At 37.9% G+C, this 16,637-nt stretch overlaps 1 protein-coding gene across 6 annotated transcripts in view; it reads right to left on the reverse strand.

Moving 5' to 3' along the window:
- The window catches only part of LOC111147949 (VPS54, GARP complex subunit), a 103,858-nt gene that overhangs the window by 14,573 nt on the left and 72,648 nt on the right, over positions 1 to 16,637 (reverse strand). For 5 of the 6 annotated variants that reach the window (XM_022504227.1, XM_022504226.1, XM_022504228.1 and 2 more), the window contains 6 exons: positions 16,422 to 16,534; positions 12,418 to 12,481; positions 11,142 to 11,247; positions 10,130 to 10,217; positions 9,252 to 9,373; positions 9,072 to 9,152 (listed from right to left, as the gene is read on the reverse strand). In XM_022504227.1, the coding sequence (XP_022359935.1) occupies positions 9,072 to 9,152; positions 9,252 to 9,373; positions 10,130 to 10,217; positions 11,142 to 11,247; positions 12,418 to 12,481; positions 16,422 to 16,534 (574 nt within the window). Of the gene's footprint in view, positions 1 to 9,071; positions 9,153 to 9,251; positions 9,374 to 10,129; positions 10,218 to 10,787; positions 10,889 to 11,141; positions 11,248 to 12,417; positions 12,482 to 16,421; positions 16,535 to 16,637 lie in introns of those variants that run through there. The other variant, XR_002640658.1, reaches the window with a different exon arrangement.

A 16,637-nucleotide genomic window follows, 5' to 3' on the forward strand; every position in this document is an offset into this window, starting at 1 on the left:
CACAGGTAGGCAGAGCAGCAGGCAGGAGAGGGAGAAGCAGACTCCCTGCTAAGCAGAGAGCCTGATGCAGGACTCGATCCCAGGACCCTGACCTGTGACGAAGGCAGATGCTTAACTGACTGAGCCACTCAGGCGCCCTGATAAACTTCTTTCCTTAAAAATTAGCTCATCACTTTTCTCCGAATCTTTATTTAAATGCGATTAGTTAACATACAGTCTAATATTAGTTTCAGGTGTAGAATTTAGTGATTCATCACTTACATAGATACCTGTGGCTCATCACAAGTGCCCTCCTTAATCCCCATAAACCATTTAACCCATCCCCCGACCACCTCCCCTCCTGTAATAGATGGTAAACTCCTTTAGAGTGGTCACAGTGTATTATTTATTAACTTCTGGTAGACAGAAGAAGGCCATTTATCAAAAAGGAAAACAGTACTGCTTCTGAATTTAGTTTGTACTTGGCAACCATAAAAAAAGAGAATTCCTGCGGGAGGAGTCAAGATGGCGGAGAAGTAGCAGGCTGAGACAACATCAGGTAGCAGGAGATCAGGTAGATAGCTTATCAAACCATTCTGAACACCTACAAATCCAACAGGAGATCAAAGAGAAGAGGAGCAGCAATTCTAGAAGCAGACAATCGACCACTTTCTGAAATGCAGGACCAGCGGAGAAGTGAATCCAAAGCGACGCAAAGACAGACTGCGGGGGGAGGGGCAGGCTCCTGGCAAGCGGCGGAGCAACGGAGCACAAAACCAAAACTTTTAAAAGTCTATTCTGCTGAGGGACATCGCTCCAGAGGCTAAACAGGGGTGAAGCCCACGCGGGGACAGCGTGGTCTCAGGTGCCATGGGGTCACAGAAGGATCGGGGGTGTCTGAGTCGCAGAGCTCACAGGTATTAGAGTAGGGAAGCCGGCTACCGAGATGGACCGGAGGAGTGAGCTCTCAACTCGGGGTTACCTAATCGTGATCCATGCCACAGGTCACTGCTCTGTGAGGGGGGACCCCACAAGATCTGGGGAGACTCCCCTGGAAGAGCTCAGAGATCTGCAGGGTTCAGAGACTCCAGACAGGGCTGTGTGCCAGAAACAGAGACACTTGGTCACAGGCTGGGTGAGCTCAGAGCTTAGCCAGAGGCCAAGGAGACGGGAGTGATTGAGTGCTTTTCTCCGATGGTGCACTGAGGAATGGGGCTCCAGCTCTCGGCTCCTCTGGGCCAGAGACTGGGAGGCCGCCATCTTCATTCCCGTCCTCCAGAACTCTACGGAAAGCGTTCAGGGAACAAAAGCTCCCGAAAGCGAACCCAAGCGGATTACTTAGCCAGGCCCCTGGTAAAGGTAGTGCAATTCCGCCTCTGGCAAAGATACTTGAGAATCATTACAACAGGCCCCTCCCCAAAAAGATCAGCAAGAAATCCAGCAAGGAACAAGTTCACTTACCAAGGAGAACAGCCAAATTCCAGAGGAGGAGAAAGCAAAGCATGGAATTCATGGGTTTCTCCCCATGATTCTTTAGTCTTGCAAAGTTAATTAAATTTTTTTAATTTTATTTTTATCTTCTGCTAAATTTTTTTTAACTTTTACCCTTTACTCCTTTAACATTTTTTAACTAGTTTATCTTAATATCTTTCAAAAAATTTTTTTGAGCCTTCATTATTATAGTAACATTTTATCCTTCAGGGTATCTAACTTTATTTCTTGTATGCACATAGGGTTTTTTTCTTCTAAAAAAATTTGGGATACAACTTCTTCTAATAGATCAAAATATGCCCTAAATCTAGCACAGGGTTTTATTCTAGTTTCCAGCCTGAGCAAATTCTCTCCACTTTCTTTTTCTTTATTCTCTCAACCAATTTATCTTGTCAACTCCTTTTTTAGAAATTAAAAAAAAAATTTTTTTTCATCTTTACAGTCATATTCCATCCCTTCATCATGTTTACGCTTATATATGTTTTTCATTCTTTAAAATTTTGGGAGGTAGTTTCTTCTAAGAGATCAAAATACTCCCAAAATTAAGTGGGTGAACCTGTTCTATCCACCAATCTAATATATATATATTTTTTTCTTTTTTATATTTTTTCTCTATATTTTTTTTCTCTTTTAAATTTTTTTTTGTTTTTCTGAACTTGTTTTTACCCTCTTTCTTCCCCCCCACGATTTGGGGTCTCCTCTGATTTGGCTAAAGCACATTTTACTGGGGTCTTTGCCACCCTTTTATATTTTATTTGCTCCTTCATATATTCTTATCTTGGATAAAATGACAAGGCGGAAAAACTCACCACAAAAAAAAAAGAACAAGATGCAGTACCAAAGGCCAGGGACCTAATCAATATGGACATAGGTAATATGTCAGATCTAGAGTTCAGAATGACGACTCTCAAGGTGCTAGCCGGGCTTGAAAAAGGCATGGAAGATATTAGAGAAATGCTGTCTGGAGAAATAAAAGCCATTTCTGGAAAAATAAAAACTAAAATCTAACCAAGTTGAAATCAAAAAAGCTATTAATGAGGTGCAATAAAAAATGGAGGCTCTTACTGATAGGATAAATTAGAAGAGAGAATTAGTGATATAGAAGACCAAATGACAGAGAATAAAGAAGCTGAGCAAAAGAGAGACAAATGACTACTGGACCACGAAGGGAGAATTCGAGAGATAAGTAATACCATAAGATGAAACACCATTAGAACAATTGGGATTCCAGAAGAAGAATAAAGAGGGGGAGCAGAAGGTATATTGGAGAGAATTATTGGAGAGAATTTCCATAATATGGCAAAGGGAACAAGCATCAAAATCCAGGAGGCACAGAGAACCCCGCTCAAAATCAATAAGAATAGGTCCACACCCCCTCACCTAATAGGAAACGTTACAAGTCTTAGCGATAAAGAGAAAATCCTGAAAGCAGCCAGGGAAAAGAAGTCTGTAACATACAATGGTAAAATATTAGATTGGCAACAGACTTATCCACAGAGACCTGGCAGGCCAGAAAGGACTGGCATGATATATTCAGAGCACTAAACGAGAAAAACATGCAGCCAAGAATACTATATCCAGCTAGGCTATCATTGAAAATAGAAGGAGAGATTAAAAGCTTCCAGAACAAACAAAAACTAAAAGAATTCGTAAACACCAAACCAGTTCTACAGGAAATATTCAAAGGAGTCCTCTAAGCAAAGAGAGAGCCTAAAAGTAGTAGATCAGAAAGGAACAGAGACAATATACAGTAACAGTCACCTTACAGGCAATACAATGGCACTAAATTCGTATCTCTCAATAGATACCCTGAATGTAAATGAGCTAAATGCCCCAATCAAAAGACACAGGGTATCAGAATGGATAAAAAAACAAAACCCATCAATATGCTGTCTACAAGAAACTCATTTTAGACCCAAAGACACCTCCAGATTTAAAGTGAGGGGGTGGAAAACAATTTACCATGTTAATGGACATCAAAAGAAAGCTGGGGTGGCAATCCTTATATCAGGATCAATTAGATTTTAAGCCAAAGACTATAATAAGAGATAAGGAAGGATACTATATCATACTCAAAAGGTCTGTCCAACAAGAAGATCTAGCAATTTTAAATATCTCTGCCCCTAACATGGGAGCAGCCAACTACATAAACCAATTAATAGCAAAATCAAAGAAACACATCGACAATAATACAATAGTAGGGGACTTTAACACTCCCCTCACTGAAATGGACAGATCATCCAAGCAAAAGATCAACAAGGAAATAAAGGCCTTAAATGACACACTGGACCAGATGGACATCACAGATATATACAGAACATTCCATCCCAAAGCAAAAGAATACACATTCTTCTCTAGTGCACATGGAACATTCTCCAGAATAGATCACATCCTGGGTCATAAATCAGGTCTCAACTGGTATCAAAATTAGGATCATTCCCTGCATATTTTCAGACCACAGTGCTCTGAAGCGAGAACTTAATCACAGGAGGAAATTTGGAAAGACTCCAAATACATGGAAACTAAAGAGCATCCTTCTAAAGAATGAATGGGTCAACCAGGAAATTAAAGAAGAATTTAAAAAACTCATGGAAACAAATGATAATAAAAACACAATGTTCAAAATCTTTGGGACACAGCAAAGGCAGTCCTGAGAGGAAAATATATACCAGTACAAGCCTTTCTCAAGAAACAAGAAAGGTCTCAAATACACAACCTAACCCTACACTTAAAGGAGCTGGAGAAAGAACAGCAAATAAAGCCTAAACCCAGCAGAAGAGAAATAATAAAGATCAGAGCAGAAATCAATGAAATAGAAACCAAAAAAACAATAGAACAAATCAACGAAACTAGGAGCTGGTTCTTTGAAAGAATTAGTAAGATTGATAAACACCTGGCCAGACTTATCAAAAAGAAAAGAGAAAGGACCCAAATAAATAAAATCATGAATGAAAGAGGAGAGATGACAACCAACACCAAAGAAATACAAACAATTATAAGAACATATTATGAGCAACTATACACCAGCAAATTTGACAATCTGGAAGAAATGGATGCATTCCTAGAGACATATAAACTACCACAACTGAACCAGGAAGAAATAGAAATCTGAACAGACCCATAACCAGTAAATTGATTGAAGCAGTCATCAAAAATCTCCCAACAAACAAGAGCCCAGGGCCAGATGGCTTCCCAGGGGAATTCTACCAAACATTTAAAGAAGAATTAATTCCTATTCTCCTGAAACTGTTCCAAAAATAGAAATGAAAGGAAAACTTCCAAACTCATTTTATGAGGCCAGCATTACCTTGATCCCAAAACCAGACAAGGATCCCATCAAAAAAAAGAATTACAGACCAATATCCTTGATAAACACAGATGCAAAAATTCTCATCAAAATACTAGCCAATAGGGTCCAACAGTACATTAAAAGGATTATTCACCACGACTAAGTGGGATTTATTCCAGGGCTGCAAGGTTGGTTCAACATCCACAAATCAATCAACGTGATAAAATACATTAATAAAAGAAAGAACAAGAACCATATGATACTCTCAATAGATGCTGAAAAAGCATTCGACAAAGTACAGCATATTTTCCTGATCAAAACTCTTCAAAGTGTAGGGATACATACCTTAATATCATCAAAGCCATCTATGAAAAACCCACCGCAAATATCATTCTCAATGGAGAAAACCTGAAAGCTTTTCCGTAACGTCAGGAACACGGCAGGGATGTCCATTATCACCACTGCTATTCAACATAGTACTAAAAGTCCTAGACTTAGCAATCAGACAACAAAAAGAAATTAAAGGCATCCAAATCAGCAAAGAAGAAGTCAAACTATCACTCTTTGCAGATGATATGATACTATATGTGGAAAACCCAAAAGACTCCACTCCAAATCTGCTAAAACTTGTACAGGAATTCAGTAAAGTGTCAGGATATAAAATCAATGCACAGAAATCAGTTGCATTTCTCTACACCAACAACAAGACAGAAGAAAGAGAAATTAAGGAGTCAACCCCATTTACAATTGAACCCAAAACCATAAAATACCTAGGAATAAACCTAACCAAAGAGGCAAAGAATCTGTACTCAGAAAACTATAAAGTACTCATGAAAGAAATTGAGGAAGATACAAAGAAATGGAAAAATGTTCCATGCTCATGGACTGGAAGAGCAAATACTATGAATATGTGTATGCTACCTAAAGCGATCTACACATTTAATGCAATCCCTATCAAAATCCCATCCATTTTTTTCAAAGAAATGGAACAAATAATCCTAAAATTTATATGGAACCAGAAAAGACCTCAAATAGCCAGAGGAATACTGAAAAAGAAAGCTAAAGTTGGTGGCATCACAATTCCAGACTTCAAGCTCTATTACAAAACTGTCATCATCAAGACAGTATGGTACCAGCACAAAAACAGACACATAGATCAATGGAAGAATAGAGAGCCCAGAAATAGACCCTCAACTCTATGGTCAACTAATCTTTGACATAGCAGGAAAGAATGTCCAATGGAATAAAGACAGTCTCTTCAACAAATGGTGTTGGGGAAAATTGGACAGTCACATGCAGAAAAATGAAACTGGACCATTTCCTTACACCACACACAAAAATAGACTCAAAATGGATAAAGGACCTCAATGTGAGAAAGGAATCCATCAAAATCCTTGAGGAGAACACAGGCAGCAACCTATTCAACCTCAGCCGCAGCAACTTCTTCCTAGGAACATCGCCAAAGGCAAGGAAGCAAGGGCAAAAATGAACTATTGGGACTTTATCAAGATCAAAAGCTTTTGCACAGCAAAGGAAACAGTTAACAAAACCAAAAGACAACTGACAGAATGGGAGAAGATATTTACAAACGACATATCAGATAAAGGGCTAGTATCCAAAATCTATAAAGAACTTATCAAACTCAACACCTAAAGAATAATCCAATCAAGAAATGGGCAGAGGACATGAACAGACATTTCTGCCAAGAAGACATCCAGATGGCCAACAGACACATGAAAAATTGCTCCACATCACTCGGCATCAGGGAAATACACATCAAACCACAATGAGATACCTACCACCTCACACCAGTCAGAATGGCTAAAATTAACAAGTCAGGGGAGCCTGGGTGGCTCAGTGGGTTAAAGCCTCCGCCTTCGGCTCAGGTCATGATGCCAGGGTCCTGGGATCGAGCCCTACATCGGGCTCTCTGCTCAGCAGGGAGCCTGCTTCCCTTCCTCTCTCTCTGCCTACTTGTGATCTCTGTCAAATAAATAAATCTTAAAAAAATTAAATTAACAAGGCAGGAAATGACAGGTGCTGGCGAGGATGCGGAGAAAGGGGAACCTTCCTACACTGTTGGTGGGAAGCAAGCTGGTGCAACCACTCTGAAAACAGCATGGAGGTTCCTCAAAAAGTTGAAAACAGAGCTACCCTACGAACCAGCAATTACACTACTAGGTATTTACCTTAAAGATACAAATGTGATCAGAAGGGGCACATGAACCCGAATGTTTATAGCAGCAATGTCTACAATAGCCAAACTATGGAAAGAACCTAGATGTCCATCAACAGATGAATGGATAAAGAAGATGTGGTATATATATACAATGGAATACTATGCAGCCATCAAAAGAAATGAAATCTTGCCATTTGCGATGACGTGAATGGAACCAGAGGGTATTATGCTTAGCGAAATAAGCCAACTGGAGAAAGACAACTATCATATGATCTCCCTGATATGAGGAAGTCGAGAAGCAACATGGGGAGTTTGTGGGGTAGGAAAAGAATAAATGAAACAAGATGGGATCAGGAGAGAGACAAACCGTAAGAGACTCTTATTCTCAGGAAACAAACGGAGGGTTGCTGGGGGGAGGAGGGTAGGGTGAGGGTGGTTGGATTATGGACATTCGGGAGGGTATGTGCTATGGTGAGTGCTGTGAAGTGTGTAAACCTGGCAATTCACAGACATGTACCCCTGGGGCTAATAATACATTATATGTTAATTTTAAAAAAAAGAGAATTCCTAAACAATCATTTTTCTCCATACAAAACTGGAAACTAATTTAACAGGTACAGCATAATGTAGGTATGTCTGCATACAAATATAAATTCCTTAAGCTTCTTAAAAGCATAAAATATCTATGTTATGTATCAACTACACCCAACATTCTCAAAGTGTTGTGTGGGGACACCTGGGAATCAGAGACTCTTTGTGGGAATCTGTGAAGTAAAAACCATTTTCATAATACTAATAAACTATTACTTCTTCACACTCATTCTTTCATGTTTAAAGAATGGAGATTTTTCAATGACTTTCAACAATGTCATTGTTCTGATGGCCATGTGTTTGTGTATTCTTGTGTTTTAAATTTTTCTTAGTTTTAATTTCTAGGATGGTACTTACTGATAGGTAAAATTTGCATGAATAAAAGTTCTTTGGCATCTGCAATTATTTTTAAGTATAAAGAGGTCCTGTGACCAAAACATTTGAGAATGATTAAACAAATGCAATCTTATTTTCCAAGGACTCTTTCCTCACTGTCATCTTCAAAGATACAAGCCCACACCTAATCTCTGTGAATGGGCACTGCTTCACCTTGCACTTTTATGATTTTCACATGCTTGTTGCTCCTGCCAGGATTCCTTCAGAATCCTGAAGAATGCAAGCGGCAGAAAAGCATACCAAAGTGCCTGGGTTGATGATTACCCTAAATATACTCTCAAGCATGCACATATAAACTAAATAAACCTTCAAATTTCCAAGTTATGAAATTTCTGCTTTCTTCCTAAGATAGGTATTGTACTTAGGGAATGAAAAGAGTAGGGGATGGGGCAAAAGTGACTAGGTCTGATAAAGTGACATTTTTCTAAAGTTACCCTCCGGTGTAATAGAGGATTCACTGGAAACCACTGCTTCTTTTAATGACCCATTAAGAATAGAAAGCAAATAGGAAACAGATACTAAAACTGATTATCTATGAGAGAAATAATAGAGCACCTCAGACTCTGCCATTGCAGTCTGGAAAATAAAGAACATACCTTACCACAGATAATTTATTTACTTTTTTCTCTATTTTGATCTTTTTTCTCTCAATTCTGTCTCTGGAACACTTTCAGACAAAAACCTAGTTCGAGGGGCGCCTGGGTGGCTCAGTGGCTTAAGTCTCTGCCTTCGGCCCGGGTCATGATCTCAGGGTCCTGGGATTGAGTCCCGCATCTGGCTCTCTGCTCAGCAGGGAGCCTGCTTCCCCCTCTCTCTCTGCCTGCCTCTCTGCCTACTTGTGATCTCTCTCTCTCAAATAAATAAATTAAAAAAAAAAAAAAACAAAAAAAAAACCCTTGTTCGATGAAGGCACATATTTGTCGATGCAGCTCATATAAAATTACTTCTGCATAGGGTTTCTTTCATTCTTAAAATAATCTCCCTCCTGTCCCCTTTCAGCCCCCTTAGGATATGATTATCCATTATTTGGGCAATCTGAACATTTTATTGAGTTTTTCTAAACCCTGATGAATTTGACTGGTTAGACAACTGCAAAAAGGCACAATGCCTTTAAACAATGCCTAATAATTTCCATAAATCATTTACCTTAGATAATAGCTTGTCAAATAAGCTATCCATTATCGCTACAAGCTTGGCTGATATTTCAGCAATGTGGTCATGGTAGTCCTGTAATGAGAAAGAACACTATATTTTAAAGTCCCTGGGACACATCTAAAAAATACTTAGCAATTATGAAACTCCAGTAGAAAATCTAAGGAAAAGTACCTTAGTGATATGATCAAAATGCCTAAGCATGCTATACTGCTTAGGCTGCAGTCGAGCTTCAAAATGAGCCCTGATCACAGGAATGTAGTGCACAATTAACTGCAAACAACGTGAAGAAAGAGCTGAAGATCCAGGAAGTGAATATATCAGGGAGAAACAAAAAACGGTATTAGTTGAGTTTAAGTATCAAATTAAACAAAAAATGTCAATTAGTTTCCTACAGTTTATTTCATCAATGAAGAACACACAGCAGAAAGCAACTATTTCACTTCGGTTAAGAAAATGATTTGGGGAGCACCTGGCTGTCTCAGTCAGTTGGGTGTCTGACTCCTGGTTTTGGCTTGGGTCATGATCTCATGGTCGTGGTTGAGCCCACATTGGGCTCCGTGCTCAGTGCAGAGTCTGCTTCTTCTTTCTCTCTCCCTCTCTGCCCCTTCCTGCTTCAGTGCTCTCTCTCAAATAAGTAAAAAAATTTTTAAAAAATTATTTGGTACTGAATAATGTAGCAAACATGCTGCTTTTCCCAATGAACTCAAGTTGCTGGTATTACTGACATGAGGAAGCTAAGGGGAAAACTGATTCTCTTCTGACATTCAGATTCCTTTCACCTCAAAGCACCTCATACTTACTACATCTTAACATTTTCTATAGTGGTGCAACTTCCAAGTAAGTTGTATTTGTTAGAGTTGAAATTCTTCCTAACATTTCCCCAGAAGTTAATTTTTTCAGTTATGTTAATACATAGAAGATGAAGCACATTTGCTACTTTTAGAGCCTTTAATTAGAGTCATAAGAACATCAGGTATAATAAAAACACAATGAGGATGGTGACCTCACTGTAAAATCTCAGCATGTGAATTAAAAGCAAGAATCCATACCCAAATTTTTTGTAGTTATTGTTTTTAGTCCAACAACTTGCAGTGCACCAGCTCCAAGAACTAACTGGCAACTTCTTGAATTGAAGTACTAACAAAGGAAGGAGAAAAAAAAGCCCAACAATTTATTAAAAATTATTCTATATATGCTGGTAATGTGTCTATAGTTCTAAAAATACATTCCTCTTTCCTCTCATTCAAGGACCAAATGGATTTTCTAGTAGGAGCAATTAGGACCTATTTATGTAATGACAGAAAAAGGGATGATGTTAATATTTATTGTCTGGTGGGAAAAAAGTGAAATTCTAAAAACAACTGTTCAGAAGTTAATCTTTAATCTGCATTCATAAAACTAGTTCAGTTTCACTGAAACAATATACTATATGTTAATTATACTTTAATAAAAAAAACAATTTCAGTTTTAGTCATTCATACTGGAAGGTCCCATTTTCAAAAGAGTAACAAAATCTTTCTGAACTAAAATATGACAACTCAATTTGGGGGCAGAATTAACTGATTAGACATTTTGAAAAAATGTCTAATTTTCTTTATACTAGCAGTTAAAAATACCTGTTAAAATGAAATGGCTGAATAAGATTATCTCCACATTTTCATTTGACATCAATGGTTCTGAAAGAATGATTTAAGAAAAATCTCTAACCTTAGTGAGATGAATTTTGTAAAGTTCAGTGAATTCCTTCCATGCACATTTGAAACCAGTCCAGGTTTTTTGACCTAAGTGGCCTCAGTCATGTTCAGCACCTAACGAACAAATCATCTCCTGTCTCCAATGTCATTAACAACTCTATGGGTATAATGAGGAATCACTAAAAGTGAGAAGGAAGTAGGCAGCCTTCTTCCAGTAACATGTTGTGATTCAACCACAATTAAATGTCTCAAAATTAATGTCTTAAAGATAACTTAACCTTGAAATGTCTTAGTTTGAAGACTGGTCATACCCTAATGAATTAATTCTTTCAACTACTTTTCCATCACAGTGTGAAATCATACACACCTTCAATAAATCTGATAGACGAGTAAGCATGTCAGTAGTAACAGATGGGATATTGTCTACACACTGGCAATATTCAAGGATAATTCTTATCAACAGCAATACAGTTCTGTAAAAAAAGAAAGATGACCCAAGAAGAAGTCAAAACAAGAAGGTTAAAATGATTCAACACATAAAAATCAATACTGACCTTGGTAACTAGGAACTCATGTGTTTTACCTATAAATGCAGCAGAGTAGGGACTAAAGTGAGGCAAGACAGATTCCTCGGGTGCAAAATGAAGGAGGCACTCATTTTCAGGGTCATGCAACTACAGGGTCAGCACTGCATGGTACCAAGAATGAGTACTTCCTTAAGTGTGGTGGCACATCTCTCTCTGTGTGGCATTCCTATTAAGGCTCTTCAATAAGGCAGGTATGCTGGGGCGTAGAGCCTGCTTGGGACTGTCTCTCTCCCTCTCCTTCTGCCCCTCCCCCCCTAAAAAAATATATAAGGCAGGTGTCCCATCCCTTGCCAAAACACTGACAAAAAGCCTACCCAGTGCTTCTGATTATATAGTAGGTGCTCAATCATAACTTGAATTAATGATGGGAACATAGTCTTGATTTTCTTAGTGAGATGAAAAAGAAACTGTGGCTTCAAAGAACAATGGTATCTTCTAAAAAGTTTATTGCTAAGTCACAAAAGGTTCTCCTAAGAAAGTTAGCAGCTCATTAGCTGAACATGTCATAAACTGAAAAGAAACACTACTGGGAGGTTAAAGTTTGAGATTAAGGTGAATAGAGCCATTCATTATGGGACATCCAAGTTCAACGAGATGCTCAGAAATGAGTGATCCATGTAAAATAATGTTTTATAAATCTGAAGGATATCAGCAAGTAGTGATTCAAGAAAGGAAGTGTCTAGCCCTTATAACAGCTTAATTTTCACCATATATTACTCTCCACGCATACTTCTAGTGTCTGCTTTACTGGGTAGAGGTCCACTGCTTATCTTTTCTAATCTTCTCTCAGAAGATAAAATATTCTCCTTTTAGCCAGGGAGTTGTTTTTTTTGGGAGCAGTCTTTTTGCCTAAAGAGCCAGAAAGCCAGATAGCCAGAGGGTGACTAATGTCATCAACCAAGAATAACAAGATAAACAGTAATTAAGGAGAGAACAATAATTATTTGTAAGATTTAAAATTGTCAATCTAAAATTTCCAATTCACATCAAGCAGGAACTAGAAGACCTATGTTTTAAATAACTGACTCAATCAATAAAGAAAAATGTGTCACTCACCCAACAACAGCATACTGTTGTCCCTCGACAATGAGAACTTCCGCTGGTTTCCTTTCTTCTGTAGCTAGAGAGTAAAACAAATAACCAAGACAGACACAGGAACAAGATGAGACAAATTATTAAAGGAAAAACTTTCAACTAGAAAAAAAACGAAGAAGATCTTAGGGCCCAATTTAGGGCCTGGTAAGGCCTGAGACTATCTTATTCCTGAAAATAAGTATCTACTTTTGGGAAGCAATTTGGCAGAGAATAAAGTATACTGGGTTTGGAATCAGAGAAATGTGGATTTGAGTTCCAGTACTGTCAGTTATTGGATGCATGACCTCGTGTCAACTATTAACTTCTTTTGGTCTCAACATCTGTATCCATCAAACATGGATAACAGTATCTATCACCTCATTGCTGTTAATGACAGAGATCATGACTATAAACTGCCTATCCTAGGTCTGGTACATGGTAGGTGATCAGTAAGTAGTAAAGGAAAAAAATATTAGTCTGGAAAGGCAGAACTAGAATTTCAACTGGTTGTCATTATTATAATTCTCAGAATACAAGCTAATTCCTATATTTAGTGGAGTTGTTTTTTTTTTTTTTTTAAGATTTATTTATTTGGCAGAGAGAGACCACAATTAGGCAGAGAGGCAGGCAGAGGGAGAGGGAGAAGCAGGCTCTCTTCTGAGCAGGGAGCCCAAGGTGGAGCTCGATCCCAGGACCCTGGGTTCATGACATAAGCCAAAGACAGATGCTTAACAAACTCAGCCACCCAGGTGTCCCTATACATAATATGTTTTTAATTTTCAAGATTTTAATCCAGAAATTATTTTATTTTCAGCATGTGGCATTTATCATTATAAAACAAAATTCAGTATGTTGAAGTAAAAATAACAGTAGACTGGATTACTGTTTGTCCTGAATCAGCCAAATCAATTAGATTATCATGGGCAAGTCATCATGTTTCCCTAAGCTTCAAATCCCTTTGACTTGACACTAAATATCTACTTCCTCATTTCTATCAAGGCAAGAAATTCAGTGTGATATAATTTCTAAACATAACTCATTCTGTATGTCAGATTAAATTTTTGAGGACAGGGATTGTGTCTTAATCAATTCTCCATATCACAGAGAGAATCGCCAGAGCATAGTAGTGTAGAGGGTCCTAAAGTCAGTCGGCCTGAATTTGGAGCCCACGTCTACCACTTCCTAGCTCTGTAACCTTGCGCAAATTGTCTAATCTGTTTGTGTCTGTTTCTGTATTTTTTAGGTAGGAATACTAATGGTATCTAGTTCATGAACCTGCAAATGGGATAACAATGTAAAGTGCTTAGAACAAACTGTCCATCATCAAGTAAGTATCCAATTAATATTAATTGCTACCCATTAACCTTCATTTCCCCATGCTAGCCAAAAAGCTAGTAACTCATTAATGGGTGGTGGATGAATGAATAATAACCAAGAATCCTTAACTTGGTAAGAACTAGTAAAATGTTGATGGACTTCTAATAGCATGTACATTCTTCTTGTTCAGAGGAAAAAAAAGACTGGGACTGAAGTAGGGTATATAAAAGAAACCTCTTATTGTCAGCATCCTCCAAAGAGAAAGTGTAAATAAACAGTTCACTTCACACACACACACACACACACACACACACACACACACACTCACACACATGTTAATTCAATCACTCTATATTTATCATTTTAATCCAAAAATTGTTATGTTTGTATGACCGTGGATTTTAAGACTTTGAACTGTTCAAGGACAGAAAACATGTTTAGACATCTAGTAGAGCATCTCACAAAGTGGGAAGTCATCAACTGTAGCCTGAAAGAGTAAATGAGAAATCTTATCATTTTAAACTTGTGATTTAAAATAATTGGTTTTATTTCAATCTTTGCTACTTGAGTATTTTTGCTTTGCTAATATATAATCAATTAAAGGATTGGCGACCACCACCCAACACTGTCACCTACTAAAAAATAGTTACAAGGCAACAGAAATCTACTTAATTCATTCAATTCTTCTCTCTGCCCTATATGAATTACTCTATTTTACACCTGTCCTTAATCCCTCCGCTCTTGTCACCATGTTAGAAGAGATAGCCTTTCACCTCAACTCTGGACTTAATTCCAGGAGCCCTGCCTCACAATTAGTCCATGTCACTCCTCTTTAATCTTCTCCCTCTTTCTGTTAAACATAAAAACATAATTCAGTTTCTCCTACCTTAAAACTCTTAATTCCTTGAGTGGATTAAAGTAATAATCTAATTATTCTCTTGGATCTCTAGAGCTACTTCATCACCTACTCCCCCTTCACAACCAAACCTGTCAAAAAAGGAGGCTACATTTAACAGTCCTCATCTTTCAAGTTACTTAGTATTGACTACAATATGACTCTGTCACTCTACTGGATTACTAAAATTGCAAATGATTTCCTACGTGTCAAACTAGTGGACACTACTTGTATTTTACTTAGTCTTTCTCTTGTAGTGCAGTTGCATTTTCTGTAAATGTGAAATACACAATTTAAAAATATTTCTATGTAAAAATATTAAACTTTTATTAAATGTACAAAATTTGAAAATGCATCTGCCTCCTCCATTAAAAATATTTGATAATTGGAGAGCCTGGGTGGCTCAGTCAGTAGAACATGAGACTCTTCATCTCAGGGTCATGAGTTCAAGCCCCATGTTGGGCATGGAGTCTACCTAAAATTAAAAAAATAAACTTTCAAAAAATTATTTGACAATTTTATAATTTCAAATCTGGTATTACAGGATAAGGTGTATATAAATTTACATTATTATCACATGACAGCTCCAATTTAACTGGCATACAAAAGTATCTTCCAGCCATTGCATTTCTTTCACATGAAACCCAAGACATATTTGATACCAGTAACAATTCTGTTCTTGAAATCAATTTTTTTTACTTCCATATTCTTCTGGATTTCCTCCTACCTCTCTGGCCCTTCCTTCTGAGTCTCCTTTATAGTTTTCTTTTTCTAGAGTTCTTTACATTTTGGTTTTCTCTATCCTATCACTACTGTATTACTTGTGATTGCTAATCCACATTTTTTTTTCATTAGACTTAGCCCTTTTTTTAAAAAAGACTTTTTATTTATTTATCTGACAGAGAGAGAGCACAAGCAGGTGGGATAGCAGATAGGAGAGGGAGAAGCAGGCCCTCCACCAAGCAAGGAGCCTGATACAGAGCTTGAACCCAGGACCCCAGGATCACAACCCAAGCCAAAGGCAGTCGCTTAACCAACTGAGCCACCCAGGCACCCCCAGACTTAGCCCTTTGCAAGGTGTATTATAACTGTTATCTGTCTCAATATCTGACACACAGTAGCAGCTTACTAGTGTTCAGTGAATGAATACGTGTCTTTAAACAACATGGTATAGTAAACAAAGCCATGAAGTTATATAAAACCGGTTTCAAATCTCAGCTCATCATTTGTACAAAAGTTTTTTTTTTTTTTAAGATTTTATTTATTTATTTGACAGACAGAGATCACAGGTAGGCAGAGAGGCAGGCAGAGAGAGGAAGGGAAGCAGGCTCCCTGCTGAGCAGAGAGCCTGATGCAGGGCTCGATCCCAGGACCCTGGGATCATGACCTGAGCTGAAGGCAGAGGCTTTAACCCACTGAGCCACCCAGGTGCCCCTTATACAAAATTTCTTAATCCCTAGAAGCCTTATGCCTCCTCACTGCTAAATAAGGTTAACAATAGCATTTTCATCATAAATTGTTGTGTGGATAAACTGGAATAATGCATATAAAAGCACCTGGCCCAGTGTATGGCATATGGTTAACATTCAATAAATACCTGAAATTATTATTACAAATTACCACAGATAACTTTTCCAGTCAATTACTAACTAAGCTGGCATTATTAGTTCTACGCTTTTCAAGAGGCACTGTCAATTAAAGAAATGTTAAACATTCCTATAAAATGAATAAACAATATAAAATCAGAAGAAAGTATGTGAAAGAATACACATACCCCCTGACTTTTTTTCAGGTAAAGCAATCTTTCCATCTGATATAGAATCAACAAGATCCTGAAATTCTGCAGGAACATCAGCTTGCTTCCAGCGCTCATTGTCTAAGAGGAGGCTATTCAAAAGGGAGGAGGAAAAAATGGAAGATAAACTTTAACATTTCAACACCATCTTCTTTGGTTGAAAAGAAAAAGAAGAGCTGAGTGAGTGCATAAGAC

The sequence above is a fragment of the Enhydra lutris genome, unplaced genomic scaffold (assembly GCF_002288905.1).
Source record: "Enhydra lutris kenyoni isolate GAN:26980312 unplaced genomic scaffold, ASM228890v2 scaffoldscaffold18, whole genome shotgun sequence".
Taxonomy (NCBI): Eukaryota; Metazoa; Chordata; class Mammalia; order Carnivora; family Mustelidae; genus Enhydra; species Enhydra lutris.